At 35.6% G+C, this 23,445-nt stretch overlaps 1 protein-coding gene across 3 annotated transcripts in view; it reads left to right on the top strand.

Annotated features, from left to right (window-relative positions):
• RSRC1 (arginine and serine rich coiled-coil 1) overlaps positions 1–23,445 on the top strand; it is a 457,053-nt gene that overhangs the window by 431,899 nt on the left and 1,709 nt on the right. For all 3 annotated transcript variants that reach the window (XM_027113218.1, XM_027113213.1, XM_027113204.1), the window contains one exon: positions 17,752–17,858. In XM_027113218.1, the coding sequence (XP_026969019.1) occupies positions 17,752–17,858 (107 nt within the window). The remainder of the gene's footprint in view (positions 1–17,751; positions 17,859–23,445) is intronic.

Here is a 23,445-nt window from a genome sequence, read left to right as displayed (position 1 = left end):
TTTTTTGCTATTACAAACATTGATGATGTAAACATTCTAGTACCCCTCTCCTGGTACACATATTGCAGAAATTTCTCTAGGGTATATATGCCTAGGAATAGAATTGCTGAGATATAAGGAAGACATGTCTTCCACTCTACCAGAGAGTGCCAAATTGTTTGCAGAGTGGTTGGTGCCAGTCTTTACTCACACAAGTATTTCATAACATTTCTGGTTGCTTCACATCCTGGCCATACTTGATATTTCCAATCTTTCTCATTGTTGCCAATGTGTGGTTTTATTGTCACAATGTGGTTACTATAAAATGGCATCTGATCTTGGTGTGAATGACCATTTCCAAGATTACTAATGGAGTTGAGTATTATCTTCTCATGTGTTTATTGGTTTGGTGTTTCTTCATCTGTGACATGCTTATTCAAGCTTTTAATGCCTTTTTCTATTGGTTTTATCTTTTACTAATTCTTGGTCAATTAATCTATGTTGCAGATATCTTCTCTCTCAATAGATCTTAATTTTTATATATTCGAACTTACCAGTCCTTTCTTTTATGTTTTGTATTTTTTATGCCCTGTTTCAGAAATTCTTCCTTAATTCAAGGACATAAGCATATTCTCCTACATATTCTTCTAAAAATTTTATCTTTCATGGTTAAATCTTTAAGTCACCTGGAACGGATTTTTGTATATGGTGCACTATAGGGATCCATTTTTTTTCGTATAGGTAACTGTTTATCCCAATATCATTTACTCAGTACTCCTTTTTCCCTACTAAACTGCAATGCCAGCTCCTTCATCAACCAGGTTTCCCAATATGTGTAGACCATTTCTGTCCTCTCTGTCCTATTGTATTGGTCAATTTTATTTATCCCTGTACTAATAGAGCATGTATTAGTTAGTTACTAGCTTTATAATAAGTCTTGACATCTGATAAGACGTCACCAACCTCATTTTTCTTCTATGTGAATATTTTGGTTATTTTTAATCTTTAGTTTTCTGAATAAATTTGAGAATTTTTTGAGATTCACTAAATAGAAGAGTAAATAGACTGACCAATTGATATCCTGGGATTTTTACTGAAATTACATTGACTCTGTAGATTGATTTGGTAAGAAATGATATCTTTATGATATTGTGTCTTCTTATCCTTTAACATGGTATAGCTCTTCATACTTACGAAGGTCTTCTTTAGTGTCTGTTAATAAACTTTTACAATTTTCTTACTAACGAACTAGCACATAATTTGTTGGATTTATTTGTAGATGAGTTACATTTTTATGCTATTAAAATATTATTTTTTAATTACATTTTCTTCTCATGGCTGATATATACAAATGCAGTTGACTTAAATATTGATTTGGTACCTAACAAATTATCTGTAGATACTTTTGGGGTTTCTATATAGACAATAATATTATCTAATAATAGTGACTTTTTTGTTTCTTCCTTTCCATTTGTTATATCATGTGATTCTTTTTAAAATCTTACTGCACTGACTAGGACCACCAATACCTAATAGAAGTGGTGATAGCTAGCTAGCATCGTTATCCTGTTTGTGGGCATAAAAATATTCTTTTTACAAATACCATATGCTAATGCATATATATGGAATCTAAAAAAACAGTACTTATGAACCTAGTGGCAGGGCAGGAATAAAGACGCAGACATAGAGAACGGACTTGAGGACACAGCGGGGGAAGGAGAAACTGGGACGAAGTGAGAGAGTAGCACTGCCATGTATACACTACCAAATGTAAAATGGATGGCTAGCGGGAAGCTGCTGCATAGCAAAGGGAGATCAGCTTGATGCTTTGTGAAGATCTAGAGGGGTAGGATAGGGAAGGTGGGAGGGAGGCTCAAGAGGGCGGGGTATGGGGATATATGTATATGTATAGCTGATTCACTTTGTTGTACAGCAGAAACTAACACAACACTGTAAAGCAATTACACTCCAATAAAGATATAAAAAAAGATTTTTTAATAAAAATAAACTAATTAAAATTTTTAAAATATATATTCTTTTTAAACATTATACCATTAAGTGTATTTGCCTTACCTTTTTCATTTTGGTTTAGTTTGTGGGACAGGGGTACATTCTCTTTTTAGGTCAGAGATGTTTCCTTCCTTTCCTAGTTTGTTTTTAATCTCAAATAAATGTTGCACTTTGTCAAAGAATTTAGGTTTTTAGTTTAGTTTTTCTCCTTTAATCAGACGATGTTATGAATTACATTAACATATCTTCTAAAGTTGAACCAAATCTACGGTCCTAGGACTCATCCAACATGATTTTGATATATTATCTTTTTTTAACATTCCTTGATTTAATCTGTTCATATATTAAATTATACATATACATGTATATATATTTGTGTACAAATAGATGTGTGTGTATTTTCCCTCTTACCCTTTTTGCATCTGCATTCATGACCTGCTTCTACAGCTTCTCCATTTTTGTACTATTCTTGACTGTTTTTGATAGCACGTTTGTACTAGCCTATAAAATGAGTTAGGAAGTCAGTTTGTATAACATCAGAATTATCTTTTCCTTGAAGTCTTGGTAGAATTTTTATGTAAAACCTTCTGAACCTAGTGTTTATAAAAAAAATTTTCACAAATGATTCGATTTCTCTATGAGTAGAGGACTTACTAAGACTATAAACTTCTTTTTGGTCTTTGTGGATTCCTTACTTCATGTAATCTCAGCCATACCTTTAATTTAATTTTTTAAAAAATATTTTATCTAGCATTATTTGTTCTTGTGTTCAGCACAGGTATCATTTAGAGAATATTATCCTCCATATTCTAGGAAACAGAAATTTTCATTTAAGTGTCACTCCTCTTCAGTGTGACTTACCACGTCACTCCATTAAAACTGCTTTTTTCAAAATCACCAATAATACTGTCTAATTTGCCAAATCTAGTGGAATTTTTCTTATCACATTCAACCTTGCAGCAGCATTCAATGCAACTCACCACACTTCTTGAAACATCCCTTTTTTCACTTAAAATATGGCATGATACTTACCTGATTTTGCTGCCAGCCCTGGCCAGCCCTTCCTTCTACCCAGTCTGCAAGTGTTTGTATTCACTAGAACTCAGTTCTTTTCTATCTCTTTTCTCCTTGAGTAAATTTATCATTTTCCACTGGAGTAAATGCCTTGTATATCCTTATTACTTCAAAGTTTATATCTTCAGCCCAGACTTTCTCTTTTGAACTCCAGACTTAGAGACTTTCTTTTTAAAACCTACAAGCATCTCAAAGTCATCATCTTTAAAACTGAACTCTTAATTCCACGCCCAAGTCTTCTTTGTCTTAGTAAATAGCACTACTGTTTATCTAGTTACTTGATCCAGAAACTTGAAAATCAGCCTGATTCTTCTCTTTGCCTCACTCTGTACAAAATTAGTGTCTATTTTTTATTTAAAATATGTCCCCATCTTATGTCACCCCTGATCTGCGTAGTCATCATCTCCTGCCTAGATCCCTGTAATAGCCTCACAATTAACTGGTTTCTCTACACTCTCTTGATGTGCTAGAGAATGACCATTGGCTACTTTAGACTGAGTGCTATGGGAAGGCCTCCTTGAGCTGGCATTTAAACTAAATCTGAACAAAAAGCAACTTGCCATGCAAAGATCATTCTAGGTGGAGGGAACAGCTTCTCTAAAGATCCTAAGGGGGAAGCAAGTTTAGAATGCTTAAGAATGCCAATGTGGCTAGGACAAGCGTTAGAGATTTGGTTGAAGAGTTTAGCAGGGGGCTTCCCTGGTGGCGCAGTGGTTGAGAGTCTGCCTGCCGATGCAGGGGACGCGGGTTCGTGCCCCGATCCGTGAAGATCCCACATGCCGTGGAGCAGCTGGGCCCGTGAGCCATGGCCACTGAGCCTGCGCGTCCGGAGCCTGTGCTCCGCAACAGGAGAGGCCACACAGTGAGAGGCCCGCGTACCAAAAAAAAAAGAGAGTTTAGCAGGATCCAGATTACGTAGGATTTTGTCACTAAGAGTATGGAGTTTGAATTTTATTCTAAAAGAGACAGGAGCTAATGGAAAGGGATAGTTTAAATTTAGGGGGTAAGAGAGAAAAATCAAGGTCTGGAGTTTGGTAATGATGTTAGGACATAAGAATTTGAGGGTCATAAGCATACAGATGGTATTTAGAGCTATGGGTCACCTAGAGAGAGAAAAAAAGATAGAGAAGAAAAATGGGCCTAGTCTGAGCACTGGGGCACCCTAACATTTAGAGGGGCCTGTATAGGAAAATGAGGAATTGTGACCAGTGGGGAGAAAGAAAACCTTGAGTGTAAGGTGTCATGGAACCCAAATAAAAAAGTTTCAAGAATAAGGGAGTTGTCACCTCTGTTGAGTAATGGGTCAGAAAAGAAATAGAAATAGAATTCTGCTCCTATAAAGGTCATCACTTAGTAGTTTCCAGGACAATGAAAAGCTAGCTTTTATGGGGCTTCCCTGGTGGCGCAGTGGATGCAGGGGACACGGGTTCGTGCCCCAGTCCGGGAAGATCCCACATGCTGCGGAGCGGCTAGGCCCGTGAGCCATGGGCGCTGGGCCTGCGCGTCCAGAGCCTGTGCTCCACAACGGGAGAGGCCACAACAGTGAGAGGCCCACGTACTGCAAAGGAAAAAAAAAAAAAAAAAGCTAGCTTTTAAGTACTCTGTAGAAATTCTTGAGAGCAATAAATAAGTATCTACCATTTTCCAAAGAGAGAGAGGGAGTCTTCAAGGAGCTTCCCTCCCCAATAAAGGAATGCCACATTCTTTAGCAATAGTAACCTGTGTTCAGCTCATCATTCAACAAATACCTGCTAGAGTCTTTGGGAATGCTTAGTATGACCCCGACACTTTTCTTGTTAGACTTTCAAACATCATTCACGCTCTTTGGCACATTGCTACTTTATAGCAAAATTTCAGTATGGTTGATAACCTTTTGGACCAGATCCGATTCTCTTAGAGCTTAAAGCTTTGCAGTATCTCTGACTGGACAGTCACAGAGAAATAAATATATTCTTCCTCGCAGTCAGCATATGAAGGAACAAGTAAACTTGTTTTACAAGGAAACTTCCAGTCAGTCATCACTTCTGAACAAAGACTTTTTGCTGTGAGTAATTATCATTTAAGGTAGTAACTGGCTTTACGAATGTGTTTACTAAACAAGATTTTTAGAAAGACAGCAGGGAGACATTGAAATTTATCTTTTAAATCCATTTCCTGCCTATTTCAGTAAAATGGCTTTCTGACGTGTTAGACAGTAATTGCTTCTGGGTACTTGTTTTACTGTCTGGCTAATCACTGTCTCATTGCTTCTGGATTATTGACCTCCTATATCCATCTGGCTGCCAGGATCAAGCCCTGAGTCAGCCTGTAAAAACTCTTCTTGAAATGTTTTAAATTAATTGTGGATTTGTAGTGGTTTCATTTTCAAAGGTTTATTTTTAGTGCTGATATTATGATATCCATTTTGTGATTATTAAGTGAATTCAAGCAGGCCTGGAAGTGTTTATGTGTGTATGTATTTGTGTGTATATATAAAATTTATATTTTATTTTTATTTATTTTTAACATCTCTATTGGAGTATAATTGTTTTATAATGGTGTGTTAGTTTCTGCTTTGTAACAAAGTGAATCAGCTATATATATACATGTATCCCCATATCTCCTCCCTCTTGCATCTCCCTCCCACCCTCCCTATCCCACCCCTCTAGGTGGTCACAAAGCACCGAGCTGATCTCCCTGTGCTATGTGGCTGCTTCCCACTAGCTATCTGTTTTACATTTGGTAGTGTATATATGTCCATGCCACTCTTTCACTTCATCCCAGCTTACCTTTCCCCCTCCCGGTGTCCTCAGGTCCATTCTGTACATCTGCATCTTTATTCCTGTCCTGCCCCTAGGTTCTTCAGAACCATTTTTTCTTTTTATTTTTAGATTCTACATATATGTGTTAGCATACGGTATTTGTTTTTCTCTTTCTGACTTAACTTTACTCTGTATGACAGACTCTAGGTCCGTCCACCTCACTACAAATAACTCAATTTCGTTTCTTTTTATGGCTGAGTAATATTCCATTGTATATAGGTGCCACATCTTCTTTATCCATTCATCTGTCAGTGGACACTTAGGTTGCTTCCATGCCCTGGCTATTGTAAATAGAGCTGCAATGAACATTGTGGTACATGACTCTTTTTGAATTATGGTTTTCTCAGGGTATATGCCCAATAGTGGGATTGCTGGGTCGCATGGTAGTTCTATTTTTAGTTTTTTAAGGAACCTCCATACTGCTCTCCATAGTGGCTGTATCAATTTACATTCCCACCAACAGCGCAAGAGGGTCCCCTTTTCTCCACACCCTCTCCAGCATTTATTGTTTGTAGATTTTTTGATGATGGCCATTCTGACTGGTGTGAGGTGACACCTCATTGTAGTTTTGATTTGCATTTCTCTAATGATTAGTGATGTTGAGCATCCTTTCATGTGTTTGTTGGCAATCTGTATATCTTCTTTGGAGAAATGTCTATTTAGGTCTCTGCCCATTTTTGGATTGGGTTATTTGTTTTTTTGATATTGAGCTGCATGTGCTGCTTGTATATTTTGGGGATTAATCCTTTGTCAGTTGCTTTGTTTGCAAATATTTTCTCCCGTTCTTCCCAGTAAGTTTTATTTCATTAATCTTTATGCCACATATGCACCCTTTCTCTAGCTAGTGGGTGACCAGAACGTAACAACTTGAGAACAAAGGCAAAAGCATTACTGGGGTTATACAAAGAAGAGAGTTGCAGATTTTTTTTTTTAGCTCCTCTGCACCTAGGAGTGAGCATAACCAATGCTTTTGGGGGACTATAGGAGGGTATATCTTTCCACTTTCTCTCGGATGGAGGACTGAGTGGATACGCTGGCTCTGGCTTCAGTATTCATTTATGGAAAATTTGTCTTATTTTACTGTCATCCTCTAATAAACTGATGCATTCACTTTGCAAAATAAAAGACTATGGAGTTATTATATGCACTTATAAACACACTTTTGGGTAGATGGTTCTTCTGATCTTCCATTACTCTTCATTTTCGTCTCATTAATTTTCAGGTTTCAACACAAGTTTTTTAAAATAAGGATTTAAACATAAAACAGTAACCCTAGATAAAGAACTAAGGGATTTTGATATTTTGTAGATATTCTTTCTGTTTTTAGTAGTTTTTTGACCCTTACAAGTGTGTATATTAGTCACTATTAATATTCTTATTTTCTCTAATTTGTTATAAAAACATAACTTTACTACAATGATGCAGTACTTTTTAATCATGAGAAACTGTAAGAATATCTTTATATTAAACCCAAAATACAGTATGAATATGAGATCTTATTTTTATATTAACGTCTATATTTTGTATGTGTGTGTATTTATTTACTTTAGGTACATTTTACATTTATATGTTCACACAGATTTTATATAGAGACAAAAAAAACAACAGGCATAGCATTTGGGTGTTCATGGATGTTCGTTATATACATATATATATATGTATGTATGTATATATACGTGTATACACACACACACATATATATATATGTTATTGGGGATGCAAAGATATAAAAGATAGAAGAACCTAGTAATTGCCTTTAAGATCAGAGTACAAAGCATTAGTTTGGATTTTACAAGGCCAGCCAGCAACAAAAGAGCAGTAATTTATGAGCTCAGCGTAAAAGAATAGCATAATTGCATTAAAAATTAATGCTAATGAACACTAAAATGGGGAAGGTGGTTATGATGAAAGTTTGTATTCATCTTCTCTGGTTTGAATGATGGCTAGTGGCTTGATTAATGGCTTAATTTCTATCAATTAGCGGGGAAAAATCTCCTGTGAGACAAGGGTAAATTGAGCATTGAATTACATATCTTGCTTTTGTGTGCTAAGAAAAAAGAGCTGCGTGTCTCTGATATTAGCCACAGTGACAAATGTGGTGTGCCCTGCGATGTCTGCATTAGCTCTCCTGACAGGCGAGTTGTGTGTGGTTATGGGGTGTTTGGAGATGGCTGGCAGACAGCATTCACTTCAAGTTCCTTAGAAACATACAACTCTTCCATCTACAGAATTTTAATTAAAGAGTCAATAAGAATTCTGGAATTAAAATGGATAACAGATAGCAACTTCAGAGTCTGTATTCTCTGTTAATCCAGTATACTTCAAATTATATTCCTTTCTTCTATCCTATTAAAATAAGAAAACTTCCAGTATCTTTAGCTTTGTTGGAATTATTACTTACCACTATTGAAAGTGGATTTGACTACCCATGTTTATTACATTTGAGAGAAGCATAAGGCAATAGTCTATGTAGTTCGTCTGCATAGTGGTTGTTTGTTTAGCCAAATTCTCAGAAACCATTCTAGTTTTTTGTAGCAACAATTGATGCACAATAAATAAGAACAGCTCTAAAGTAGTAATTTACCATTCAGGTTGTCTTCAGGCTTAAATGAAAGAATGATAGGTTTTCTAAAAACTTTATTTATTATATTCATTAATAAAGGTTTTCAGAATGTGACATATATAATTCTTTAAAAATTTAATCGAGTATGAAAGATTCCAAAAATATACATCTGTAATCTAGCTCAAGATAACGCCAGAAAACCAAGACAATGTATATGGCATCTCCTCCAGAAATAAAGCTATGTTGTATTTAACTGAATGTATAAGCATTAAAATGCAGAATAAGAACAATACCAAGAACATTTATTATTCTAGTAAATGGGTAAGAAGGAAGAAAAATACATGTTTCTTGTCAGGAGTGGGTAAAGAATTTATTTGACTAGGAAATAATGACTGGATCACAATTCAGGGATTGGATCCCATTTCTTCCACCAACTAGCCCAGTGACCTTGGCCAAGTTACTTAGCCTCAGTTTCTCATCTGTACAATGAAAATAATAATAGTACTATCTCTTATGGTTATGACAGTTAAAAGAGGGAATCCATGTGAAGTGCTTAGCACTCAGTGCCATAAATGTAAGATGCTGTTACTGCCGTGATTACCGCTTCTGCTACCATAACAGCTCATCTGGCCTTTTTAACAACCATTTAAAAGAAAAATTAGCCTCTATGACCTTCCTCACTAGAAAGGCATCCCAGATATTGATGATCAAATATACGTCTGTTTTAAAACATGATTTCTACCACATGACTACCATTTTAGGGAGTGTGTGGTTGTAGACATCCATTAGGATTCTATATGGCCAGAAATTGAGGTTTATATACCAACTTTTTAGCCAACTTCCGTGTCTCAGTACAATTACTAAATCAGCCCTCTAGTCCTGTTACTAGTAATAGCTCTCAGTTACTAAGTGTTCTTAATGCTTCCTCAGTCCTGTGCTGAACACAAGTGTCATCTCCCAGATTTTCATGACTTGTTCCTTCACATGATTCTTCTTTCTGCTGAAATCACCACGTCAGGAGTTCTTTCCTTGTTACCCCATCTGAGATAGCCCCCCTTTCTCCTTTGTAGCCCTCTACCCTGCTCTATTTTCCTTGATATTATATTGTTTATTACATGTTTATTATTCGCTTCTTCCATTGAAACATAAGCTCCATGAGGGGAGAAAGAAACTCTTGTCTCTAAACCCTGGTATGCAGAACAATGCCTGAGTGTGCTCAAATATTTGGAAGTAGGAAAGGAGAGAGAAAGGGAAGGAAGAAAGGCGGGAGGCAACCTCTCAACCATCCTATGATGTTTCACCTATTATCCCCATGCCACAGAGGAGAGAACTGAGACCACCACAACGCACTTGCCCAAGGTCACAAAGCTATTAAGTAGAAGAGACTGTTCAATCCAGATAGTCTGAACCCAGAGCTGTTAAAACTAACCACTTAGAGACATTTAATTTCTTAAAGTTACAAAACCTTTTATAATTTGACATTTCTCCCCCATAATGTTTTTTTAATGGTTATTTTAATGCCCCTTAATTTTTAAGTTTTCAACAAATGTTTATTGACTGCTTACTAAATAATAGAGTATGCTGTACTAACTCCTGGAGTTGACACAGAAGGGTATGTCCCCTCTGCCTGGGGAAATGAAGCTTTTGCTCATGAAGAAATTAATATCAGTGGGAGTTAACATATGCTGAGAGCCAAATGAATTATAGAAGAGGCCCCTTTTCTCAGAGGTGGCAAGGGAAGTGACAGGGAGGATTCAGAAAAGGTAAGAGCATTCTAGGTGAGAGGAACTAAATGAGGTGGAATTTGTGTGGATTTTCAGTATGGATTTTGTTTTTCATAAAACCTAGTCTGATGCTCAATTCACTTGCACTTATTAAAATATTTATCAGAAATTCTTCACTGGTTCAGTCACATTAAATTTATTCTTATTACTTAATTTGACATGGAAAGCAGTTTGTTATGAGTCTGTCTTGGACCCCATCCAAGGGGGGGTTGTTATTAGAGACACTCCAGGAGCCTCACTGACATATATAACTTGGTACTGTATCATAAGCTTCCAGAAGGCTGATAGACAAGCCACATTCTACTTAAGAAGTTTTCTCATCTTTCACGTTATTTCTGGATATCAGTTCTGGAAATTGGTGCCCAGGGATATGAGATTTATGAACAACCTTAAAATGTTACGGTTGGATGGCTTTCTAATATATGTTTTATATGTTTTAATGAAAGAAACTTATTTAAAATACACTGTTTTGAACTGTTTTGAAGGGAAAGCAGTGGCTATATTTCATTAAAATTTGTGTTATGAGGAGTTGCTTTAACTTTAGAATTCCAAGTGAGCTTTATGGTATGTTTTATTTGTCTACAGATTTTATTGAACAGCCATCTCCATTTACTTATTTATTGAATAGCCAGTTTGTTATTGTTTGCTTTTTTTCTTTCGTTCTTGCAAAGCACTTGAAAATGCTTTATTTTTCAAAGACTTTGTCTTCAGTGTCTATATTGTACCATAAAAGGAAATTTTGCAGATATTTCCATTCTTGACTAAAATTTGAATCCATTTAAACTGAAAATAAGATCTTCTCTTGTATTATTCATGTATTTGTAGCAGTAGTATTAGTATATAAATTTTTTTTCCCCTTGGGAGAGAAAAGTAGCATAAGTAACTCAATAACTATGAAGCCAACCAACCCAAACTCTTTGTAATATAAAATGCATTTTAACTTTGGGGAAATTCATAAATTATTAATATTCAAAAGTAGTCATTTGGAGATGAGATTTTAATGTGTAAGGTACCTTTCATGAAACTCCTGTCGCTTAGCCCATTACATTTTGGGTAATAGTGCCATCTGCTGTTCTCTGCCTAGCATTGCTGCCAGTTTAGAGAGGTTGGCTTGTTGGTAATCTGCAAATGGTGTACATATTTAAACTTTGCCTTTTCAAATAAAAGGTTTATACTGGACCTTGTCATCTTTATCTACTAATCTTAAATTTGTGTACCTTTTGATAACACAGAAAATTCTGTAAATGTGCCATGTGAAATTGTCAAATATAACTCAAAGTAGCAGGTGAACCTAATTTTTATAATACAACATCAACAGTAACTAATAAAATATTTGATTTTAATTTTTAATCACAAAAAGAACAAAATAATTGTCCATGCAGTGAGTTATTGACTTTTTTAGTCTGTAGTGACTTAGCTTTCTGACTCCATTATTTTCTCTTTTATTATGAAATATGAAATATTCTACGGACATCTTGCAAGCAACCTATGGAAGTCATCTTGTTTACCAATAATGTGTTTATCAAAAAGCATCAAGTGCACATAGATATGTTTACTTCATGTTTACCATGTTAATGTTTAGAAACATACTGTAATTTTTTTTAAAATTAATTTATTTATTTTTGGCTGCGCATGGGCTTTCCCTAGTTGCGGTGAGCGGGGGCCACTCTTCGTTGCAGTGCATGGGCTTCTCATTGTGGTGCATGGGCTTCTCATTGTGGTGTCTTCCCCTTTTGCGGAGCATGGGCTCCAGGTGTGCGGGCTTCAGTAGTTGTGGCTCTCGAGCACAGGCTCAGTAGTTGTGGTGCACGGGCTTAGTTGCTCCACGGCATGTGGGATCCTCCTAGACCAGGTCTCGAACCCGTGTCCCCTGCACTAGCAGGCGGATTCCTAACCACTGCACCACCAGGGAAGCCCCAGGAACATCCTGTAATTTTTATTCTCTCAGTAACTTTATCACTTGTTTTCATTTTTACCTCATGGCTGATGAATACAGGATACTTTGTATGCTAGGCATTCATGCCAAGCATATAAACAATAACTAGGGGACTTCCCTGTTGGCGCAGTGGTTAAGACTCTGCGCTCCCAATGCAGGGGGCCTGGTTTGATCCCTGGTCAGGGAACTAGATCCCACATGCATGCCGCAACTAAGAGTTTGCATACCACAACTGAGGAGCCCACATGCCGCAACTAAGGAGCCAGCAAGCCCCAACTAAGACGTCTGCCTGCCACAAATAAGACCAGATGCAACCAAATAAATAAATAAATGTTTTTTAAAAAAAAAAATATATATATATATATAAACAATAACTAGTTTTAATTCACATTCTTCCCAGTCTTAAAATTGGTACAGAATTTTTAAATGACAAATTGGCATGTTAAACTTAAGAGCCTGAATGTAAAACAGTTTACTATAGGGACTTCCCTGGTGGTCCAGTGGTGGTTAAGACTCTGCGCTCCCAATGCAGAGGGCCTGGGTTCAATCCCTGGTCAGAGAACTAGATCCCGCATGACGCAACTAAGAGCCTGCCTGACACAACTAAAAGATCCCGCATGCCACAATGAAGATCCTGTACGCGGCAATGAAGATCCTGCGTGCCACAACGAAGACCAGGCGCAGCCAAACAAACAAATAATAAATAAATATTTTAAAAAATAAAATAAAAATAAAACAATTTACTATATATTATTGATGTGTTTTATTCTGCTTCCCAAAATGACAGGGTTATACTTAAGACATAGATTTGTGGACATTGATCTTAGAATTTTGAGTATGAAGCAGTTTAAAACATTTTTTATGCCTGTTTTCAGACAGCATGGAGCTGAGCTATTTATAAGGCTAAAAATGAAATCTCCCATGCATCTTTCAAATTTTAATTTATAATCTACAAGCAATAAATGCTGGAGAGGATGTGGAGAAAAGGGAACCCTCTTGCACTGTTGGTGGGAATGTAAATTGATACAGCCACTCTGGAGAACAGTATGGAGGATCCTTAAAAAACTAAAAATAGAACTACCGTATGACCCAGCAATCCCACTACTGGGCATATACCCTGAGAAAACCATAATTCAAAAAGAGTCATGTACCAAAATGTTCATTGCAGCTCTATTTACAATAGCCCAGAGATGGAAACAACCTAAGTGTCCATCATTGGATGAATGGATAAAGAAGATGTGGCACATATATACAATGGAATATTACTCAGCCATAAAAAGAAATGAAATTGAGCTATTTGTAATGAGGTGGATAGACCTAGAGTCTGTCATACAGAGTGAAGTAAGTCAGAAAGAGAAAGACAAATACCATATGCTAACATACATATATGGAATCTAAAAAAAAGAAAAATGGTTCTGATGAACCTAGGGGCAGGACAGGAATAAAGACGCAGACATAGAGAATGGACTTGAGGACACGGGGAGGGGGAAGGGTAAGCTGGGACGAAGTGAAAGAGTAGCATTGACATATATACACTACCAAATGTAAAATATTTAGCTAGTGGGAAGCGGCCACATAGCACAGGGAGATCAATTCGGTGCTTTGTGACCACCTAGAGGGGTGGGATAGGGAGGGTGGGAGGGAGACGCAAGAGGGAGGGGATATGGGGATATATGTATACATATAGCTGATTCACTTCGTTATACAGCAGAAATTAACACAGCATTGTAAAGCAATTATACTCCAATAAAGATGTTAAAGAAATTTAATTTGTATATCACTCTCTTACTCTTTAATTTAAATATCACATTCTTTAATTTAAATATCACCAGTAAAATGGTTCCCACATTGAAAGGTAAAAGCTATGTTGGTTTATTTTCATATTGTAAGTCAAGCAGACAGGCTTTCCCCTATCTGCCCTGTCACTTTGTTAGTCCTGAAGTGATCTTTAAAGAAACACAAAGATAATGTTCTGTTTTTCCTCTAATCTTTCTCCTTCCTTCCTTTACAGTTTCTCCAGTGCTATTTTGTTAAATATACTGGCCCTTTGGCCAGCTTCTGTGATAACACTTTTATTTGTATTAGGAGCTGGTTGTATGCCCATATTTAAAGCTACAAACACTGCAAGCTTTAGACATCAAGTACTGTTTGTGAGCTCACCTCTGACATTTAATACTAATGATGTGCTTTGTAAATCCAAATGAGGGAATATGTTAGAGAAAAAATCCGAGGGGTCAAACAGTTGATACATATGAGACATCATCCTGAAGTCAGAAATATTGTTTTTGGTTGGGAACTAATGATTGTGAAATAATTGTGAAACTAACACCTACACAAACAAATGTGTTTTCATGTTGACCAGTTAAAGTTGAATCACTTGGAATGGTATCCATTATGATTTTTCTCTGCTATATTAATGCCATTATACATGTAGCTAGTAAAAATATTATCCTCTGGTACAGCACATGTTAATAAGTTAGCTGGGCAAAGAGTCTTCTCTCATTTCACATGCTCAGTTAGTACATTGCATAATTAAAAGGAGCTTTTATTCTAAAGCATGTGGAACTATTTGCTTTTCCATGACACTCTGTCAGTGTTTGCTTTTTATATAGGAAAATATATTCTTCCAAAGATGTGAATGTTGGCTGTGACAGCTGTTACTTCCAAACATTCCATGCAGGATTTCTCACCTGAGAAAAGACTGGTTACAGCTGTCAGGGACATATCTCAGAAGCACTGTCTTTCTCTTAAATAAACTGGAACTTGCATAAGACTATATGCTTATAATTTGTGATTGGCCAAAAACTGAAGCAGAGATTTTTCATAAAATGTTAATTTTTATTGAATGTGTTAGACCAGATTTCATACTGTCTATATCATTTAACCTTTTCAACTTAGTATGTAAAAATTACTTTGATGCAAATAACTCTACCTTGTTAAACCAGTTATTACAGTTTTTTTAAATAAATTCAGTTATTATTCATACAGGCTAAAACCCTGGCATTTTTAGATGCCTTAGCTGAGTATTCAGTGGCTCCTAATTCAGGTGTGTGTTCGTTTCAGCTTAGACCAAGAGTTTAAACAGTAAGGTTGTGAACCATAATGTTGCATTTTTCTTGCCCAGCTAGCATGTGGAAAAAAAATACAAAAGTATGAAATGATACATGCCTGTGGCTATTTATTAAAGCACTAACTGTAAAAACAAAGGACTGGAAACAACTCAAATGACCATCAACAGGGCATTGGTAGGAAAAAACTATCATAAAACCATAAAATAGGTTACTGTATAGCTGTAGCATAAAATGAGGAAGTCTCTATACTGGAAAACATAGTGTTAAAAGTGAGAGAAGTAATATACATAGGAATGTATAGTATGCTAATTTTGTGTAAGAAAGAAGAGAATATGTATACTTATATTTTCAGAAATAAGCAATGGAAGGATAAAAATCAAAACCTAATAAAAAATGATTACCTATGGATTGGGGGGATGGGATAGGAAAGGAAACCTAGACTTCTCTGAATGATGTTGTTTTAATTTTGACTTTGAAAGCATGTAAGTGTTTTATGCAATTAAAAAACAAATATTAATTATGAAAACAGTAGAGCAAAACAAGATTTAAAAAAAAAAACTGAAACAAATGAACCTAACTATATATCAAGTTGGTAGCATAATCACATGGAGAATCATTTCAAGTGACTTTAGAGTATAGTGTTTTGACAATTCATCAGTGGAATAAATCCTAAGATCAAAAAGAGCCATAAAGAAATTTTAAACTATTAATTCATCTTGTTAATAGTAATATTTGTCTTATTATTTTGAAACTAATATATATTCAACTCACATATTAGGAAAAACAACTAAGTACTTTTGATCACATCATTAAGGCCTAATATTCTTAGAATAAGAGAAAAGATATACAAATATAACTCACATTCGATTTTCTTTTCTAAAAGTATGTATTTCCTACCCCACCCACTGAAAAAGCTGAGAAGCGGTGACAATCAAGTAACAACAAACACCCCTACTGCTCAGGTTACTGTCTTTAAGTATCATTCGCCACTAAAAGGAATCCAGGCCCTTTGGAGAAATGGCTGATTTCAAGTCTGAGACAGGAACTGTACAGGATGAACCTGGGACATCTTATCACACTTTAACAAAAGAGATCATATCAAAAGGATGCAGGGACCAACATGAAGAGGCTCCCACTACCCAAAGGTAGAATCAAAATATGAAAATGACCACGATGGACTGAAGTACATTACATATATAAATATTCATGAGCTCATAATGGTCATCTTTGGACCAAAATTGATAAATTAAGGGAAAGAATTAAATATTTATTCTGCCTTTTCCTCTAGACTATATTTCACAGTTACAAAGTAGTCAATGAAGGAAGTTCTTCGAATCACAGCTAATAAATGCAGGACAAATAATAGAATTAGAAAAAAATGACCATTTTGCAATGTCTAATAAAATAATGGAGCTAAGCAACAAACATTGTCTGCTAAAACCATGAAGTGAAAGGTTGGTGGAGAACTAGGGTCAGGCTGACATCCCCTTGGACACACTGATCAATCTTAACATCATTAGAAGTGGGAGAAGCACATCCTGATATGATGTAATAGGAATTACATAGCACCACCTGTGATGTATTCTTTACCAAAAGAAATTGAACCTGAATCTTACCCCTGTCTAGATCTAACTGCTGGTTTACACAAAATATGAAGGACAGAAGAACATGTTAAATGACACCATGAGAATAAAATCAGCAAAATCCAGAATGTAGAAAATTGTAAAGGCTAAATGATCCATTTTCTTCAATAAATAAATGACAATGAAAGGAAGGGATGGTGGACCATATGTGATTAAAAGGAATTTAAGATACTTGTCGACTAAGTGTAATGTGTGGACCTTGTTTGGATCCTCTTTCAGACAAACCAACTGTAAAAAAAGCACTTGGACAATCAGTGAAAATTAAACATGGATTATGTAAGATGATATTAAGGAATTATTACTGATAACGTTGGGTTTAAAGATGGTATTGTAGTTATGTTGCTAGTTTGTTTTGTTTTTTTAAGCCCTTATCTGAGATGCGTAAAAAAATATTTAGGGGTAACATGGCATTATGTCTGGGATTTACTTTTAAATACTCCAGGTCCACCCCCCAAAATTGAAGTGGGCATGGATAGATTAAATAAGAATAACAGAAAATTAATGATTACAGAAGCTGAGTGATGGGTGCAGATGGATTCATTGTGCTCTTATTCCTTTTTCCTTTTATGTATTTCCATAGTAAAATTGGAAAAAAAATGTAAAGTCCTCCTTCCAGATTAGCACAGATTAGCTTGGATCATTTTAGCAGTACCTTCTCAGCAATGTTTTAGGTTTTAGGTGAGAGTCTTAGTGGATAGGAATGTTATCTTTGTGGGTCTCCAGGGGGGGCAAAAAGTTTCTATTATAACTTAACCATAATGTCTTTTTTTTTCCATCCAGTTAAATTTCATAAGTCATAAAATTACTTCATAGAAAGAACATTGCTTAGGTATAGTGTTGATAACAAGCTGACAAACCAGAATACACTGACATAATACCCTCTTTTTTAGACCAAGCCACCCTGGTAGAACAAGTAAAAAGAGTCAAAGAAATTGAAGCCATTGAAAGTGATTCTTTTGTTCAGCAAACATTCAGATCAAGTAAAGAAGTCAAAAAGGTAAGTTTTCATCAAGGCATTATGAATAAGCCTTTAGATTCCAACTAAAGGGATGCTTTATTAATGGATTTTACTTAAATGTAAGTGCTTCTTCTTCTAATAGATGAAGTAGGGTGAGAGTGTATCAGCATGTTATTGAGAGAGAGAATGAATCAGTGAGAATCAGTTCAAGTTTAACTTGTTAAAAAAAAACTGTGAAAATGTATCTGATGCCATTTTTATTTTAAAATTCACCAAGAAGGCAAAGTATAAGATGTCAACATACAGTTCTATAACAGTAATACACATTTCATGAATGTACAGTTTTCTTTTCAAATGTATACATCTACTTTTTGAATTGACATTGCTAGAGAAAAGTTAGAAAAGAACTTTAACAATAAAATTATTACCCAAATAGTAACATATATTTGCACTCTTTGCCCATATGGGTATCACTTATTCAACTCTAATAAAAGGAGCTTTGATTGGCATTTTATTTCTGTTGAATATTTCATGTATTCTTTCAATCATTGTCAGGGCTGCTTTTTGGAATTTGTGTTCCTTTAGTTGGAAAAAGCTGTCTACTGTGAAATACATGTATTCTTCAATATCATACATCTAATGAAGACATGGTATAGCTATCACTTATTCAAAAATACTCTATATCTGTAGATATATTAATGACTGTATAGTATTCTACTAATGAATGTATCATAATTTTTTTTCTCTGATATTTTAGTAGTTGTAAGTTTGGAGCTGTTACATACATGTTTGTGAATATCCATTATTATCACCTTAGATAAAATTTTCAAAATGGAGTTGTTAAAGGTTAATATTGTTTATTTTCATACCTGTTCCCAAAGTCATTCACCCAAAATATTGTATCAATTCAAATTCCACCTCGAAATGCAGGGAGATGTCTGTCTCTCACACCCTGGTTAACACCAAGTCTTATCAGACTTTTCCATGTTTACTGACCTGATAGGTAAAAATTGACCTTTTGTTGTTCCATTAGCATTTCTTTTGTTATTAGTGAGATGGACACCTTTTCAATTACCATATGTATTTTAAAATAATTCATTATGGGGACATGAATTGAGCATGTGCAGGATGCCAGGATGCACTAGACAGCCTTGGTTAATCCATGGTCCTTGCCCTGTTATTTTGCTGATTTCATCTGAATATTTTGTAGTTTGCCACCACAACTCCTGAAAAAAAGGAGCTGTGAAATGGACATTCACAAATATAGTTGCCTATTTTATTAAATATCTTACTCGTACTTATTAAGAAGTCCTAAAAGAATTGTAATTTGTTTTGAAGTTTACTTGCATAGTATTTGTTTTCTGGAGTTCACCTTGACTTCCCAGTTCTCACTGCACACACTTAAGATAACCTAGCATTTTCTTTCTGTGGAAATATTTATTCCTCTATGTTAATACACTAGGTTTTCTTCTAAACAACTTTTTCCCATTTGGTATTAATTATTAATATAGTAAATTTATTTTTAATTCCATTCCTCTCCTCCAAGATACTAAGAGTTCTTCCAGTAACTAGTAAAATTGGCAGTGAGTAAGGAAATTGATCTAAAATATAGCGGAAAGAGCATGGGCTCTGGACTCAAGGAGATCTGAGTTTGAATCTTAACTTTCACACTTCCTAACATGATTGATGATCTCGAGAAAACCTCTCAACCTCTTTTCAAGCCTCAGTTTCCAAATTCATAAAATAGAGCTAATAATTCCTACTTTTTAGAGTAACCGAGGGTTAAATATAATGATTATCAAATATGTAACATGGTTCTTGATCCATAAAATGTTTGTTTTAAAATTATATACTCTAGCATCTAAATTATTTGCTATCTAAGTATATTCTATAAACTAAGTATGGTGCTTGAAAACTTCTACTACTATAGGCATTCAGACTGTCTGAAGTATAAACCTTACCCCATTTACATTTCTCTAATATGTCCCTTACTTTCCCTGAGTCTCCATGCTCACCAGTAAGACAGACCCCTTGCTGAGAAACACAGAAATTCTTTAGATATCTGGTTGCACCTTAAAAGATTTTTTAAATGTAATAATATCCATATATTTGAATTCCAAGGTTAGTCATTTTTTTACCTTGTTTATATTCTCTAGAAAAGTTTTAAAATATTATTTCTTATAGTTATTAATCTTAAGATAACTGATTAAATCCAAGAGAAAAACTCTTCTTCCCATATCTATAACAAAACCCTATATATAGTTAAATGGGCTTCCCTTGGGAGCAGTTTAAAGGAATTTCACCTACATCTCTCATCAAAGGGACCACCATTATTAATTATTTTAATAATTAGTTTTTGTTTGCTTTAGTTTTTAGTGCTGAGTTGGAATTTACTCAGCTTCAATGTAGCTTTTCTTGTACTTCCAACTTAGATGCCACCATTAAGGATTGAGAGGTCTAGGATGGAACAGGAGGCTCTTCATTTTGTAAGCAACCTTCATAAATCTGTGTGAGGGAAACCCACCTTCTGTTTCAACTATCTTTCAAAAAGAGGTTCCCCTTAACAGTAATTCATAGAAAGAAATAAAATCAATCAATCTGGAAAGCCTAGAACTAGCTAGTTCTTGGTTGGATAAGTATGACAGAGAAGCAGAAGCAGCCTAGAAATGTTAATCCAGCACTGTGAATTGAGCCCCTTAGAAATACATTTAGTTAAAATATTTTACCAACATTTTTGTTTCTTTCCTCTAAAATTCAAACCAAATTGCAATAAATCTTGCATTTAGCCATTAGGAAGCAGTGGTCAAAAGCATGAGATGTAGACTCAGATCTGGAACCACACTTTGATTCTGCCGTTTACTGGTCATATGTCCTTAAACTACATAATAGTCTCATTAAACCTTGGCTCTCGTCCCTTAAAATGGGGATAATACCCATAGCAGAGGTTTTTATAAGGATGAGCAAGATACTTTACATAAAACAGTTAACCAAGTACCTGACGTATAGTAAGTGCTCAAGAAATGAAAGCTGTCACTACTCCTCCTCTTCCTGCTGCTGCTACCAAGGGCTGTATTTGTCTGTGGCTTCCTTCAGAGGGATTGTAGATACAAGGATTCCTGTTTTGGTTGGGCCAGAGACTGTTTTATGTAATTTTTTATGGTCTATAGATCCTAAAATTCTCCTTATTTGAGGCTTGGTGACCAAGCAAATTAAAAATTACTTTACACAGTAACTTTCTAGTTTCATGTATAGACATAAGCTTTGAACCAATTTGTTTCAACACAGCCATTTGGAAATGTTAAAGCAGTAAGCAAATGATGTAAAACAGTGTTGTATCATAGCCCCACTTTTGTATATATTTAATGTAAAATAACTAAAATAATGATGACTACCATTAATACTAGACATTTAACATTTATAATTTAACTAATATCCTAATAACCCTTAATTATAGCTGAGATTCAGCAAATTTCATAGCCCATGGTCAAACTGCTAATAAATGATAGAAAGCGGCAGCCAAACCAAATTTGTCCAACTCCAGAACTAATCAATCTCTCATAACTGTGAACTCAATGCATATTCCCTGTTGAAATATAAAGAATATGCTAAAAGGCCACAGAAGATGGCATTTACCTTGGTGAATGCACAGTAGTATAAGATATTAGCCATCCAACACTAGACTTACATTAGTCATCGCGTTTCAAAACGATCAGAAGAGCAGTGATGGGCCAACAAAGAATAAATTCGCACTGGACTGTAATATAAAACAGAGGGCCAATTTATTAGTTTAGAAAGTGGTATCCCTTTCCAGTTTCTAAAATGTCTGTGTCTACAGTATAAGGTAAGGATTCAGGATGCCCAAGAAGATGAATTATTTATCAGGAGATGACTTAGCAAAGTAAATTATCTAGAGGACCATTTCATCCAGGTCATGGGCAGATGTGATGGGCTATTCCTGTTGCATAGCAAAGACTAACTCTCTTGAGGACTAAATTATGAACCAAGTTTCAACATCCTTCTCTCCTGGACAGTGCTACATGCATTGGTATAAAGTTTGTAATATCTCTGAAAAAGGCTTTTCTGTAACTAGTGACCCCTTCTGTTGGTAGGTTCTTTAGCTGTGTTAATTCCACTAATTTAGCTAGGGAACTATTACCAGAAAAGTGGCTGTTACCAATGACATGCTAGACAGTTTGTCTCCTGCAACACATATTGATTTAACTAGTTTTACTTTGTGCAATCATATTTTTCTGGTGTGAGTAGAAAGATGATCTGATAGTTCCTGCTGTATCATCAACTTAAGGAACCAATCTTGTTTTCAGACTGCTCTCCCAAATAAGCTTATTACCACTTATTCAATCCAAAAATTGTTGTATTTGGCAGATATCCGCCTATGTTCAAAAAGAGGGTAAATAACTCTAAGCAGCATGGTCATTTGTTCTTTCATACTTTTAAGTACGTGTTAAAACAAGTTTTTCCAAACTGAACCACCAGGTGGCAGTGCTACTCAAAGCCAGATGTTTGATAGTAGCCATGCTAAGGGTTTTTTAATAGTCAAATTTTCTCTAACAGCTTTCCTCACTTAAATAAAGAAGCAATTGATGGTTTTCCTCACACGTTTTTTAAATTACACATTATTAAATAATAACTTCTACACTCTGATCCTAACCCCTGAGAACTTTACCTCTTGTGCATATAAGCACTTTTCAAAGAAAACTTTAATGTACTGTGTAGGTAAAAACAAAATGAGATTACTTGGTTTCTGTAATAGAATGTTATCTCTGCCACCTGCACGTGTGCGATCCACATGTTTGGCAACTAGAATAACAGCACTTCACAATTTTTCGAGGTAGTTCCATATGGACAGCCAGTCTCCTAGCTGAACCCTATCAAAGCATGGCCTAGATATGCAGAATGACATGCTCTTACATTCCCTGCATGGCAAGATAGAGTACCAAAAAATTATGTCCTGGACCTCACTGGACTAACATACTTCCCACTTTCCCCTGTGCAGAATATTGGGCTTTACTGTTACATGTCTTCAGTTTTATAAAGGGTCAGTGTAATATCACTTAGGGCTATGAGTCTTCTATGACCACTATGTTGGAGACATAGAAAAGTTTGGGATCTGGGGAAAAAAATATTGGCTCCAAAATATAAGAAGAAAACTGCCAAATCAGATTTACCAAATATTTCTTTAAACAGCTCTATGTAACTTGTTACAATTTGTGATTATGTATATATTTTGGTATTTGTTAGAGATCAGTCATCCCATTAGCAAAATGTAATCTCCAGTTTGGACAGGGAACATATCTTCTTTTTTTTTTAATTAATTAATTTTATTTTTAGTTGCATTGGATCTTCGTTGCACACAGGCTTTCTCTAGTTGCGGTGAGCAAGGGCTACTCTTCGTTGCGGTGTACAGGCTTCTCACTGTGGTGGCTTCTCTTGTTGCAGAGCATGGGCTCTAAGTACGCGGGCTTCAGTAGTTGTGGCACGCGGGCTCAGTAGTTGTGGCTCGCGGGCTTCAGAGCACAGGCTCAGTATTTGTGGCCCACAGGCTTAGTTGCTCCGTGGCATGTGGGATCTTCCCCAACCAGGGCTCGAACCCGTGTCCTGGACAAGG

This window comes from Aethalodelphis obliquidens, unplaced genomic scaffold (assembly GCF_003676395.1).
Source record: "Aethalodelphis obliquidens isolate GAN/ISIS:26980383/991018 unplaced genomic scaffold, ASM367639v1 scaffold1, whole genome shotgun sequence".
NCBI lineage: Eukaryota > Metazoa > Chordata > Mammalia > Artiodactyla > Delphinidae > Aethalodelphis > Aethalodelphis obliquidens.
Note: the sequence above shows the minus strand (reverse complement) of the source record. Positions and strands in the feature narration are given on the sequence as shown.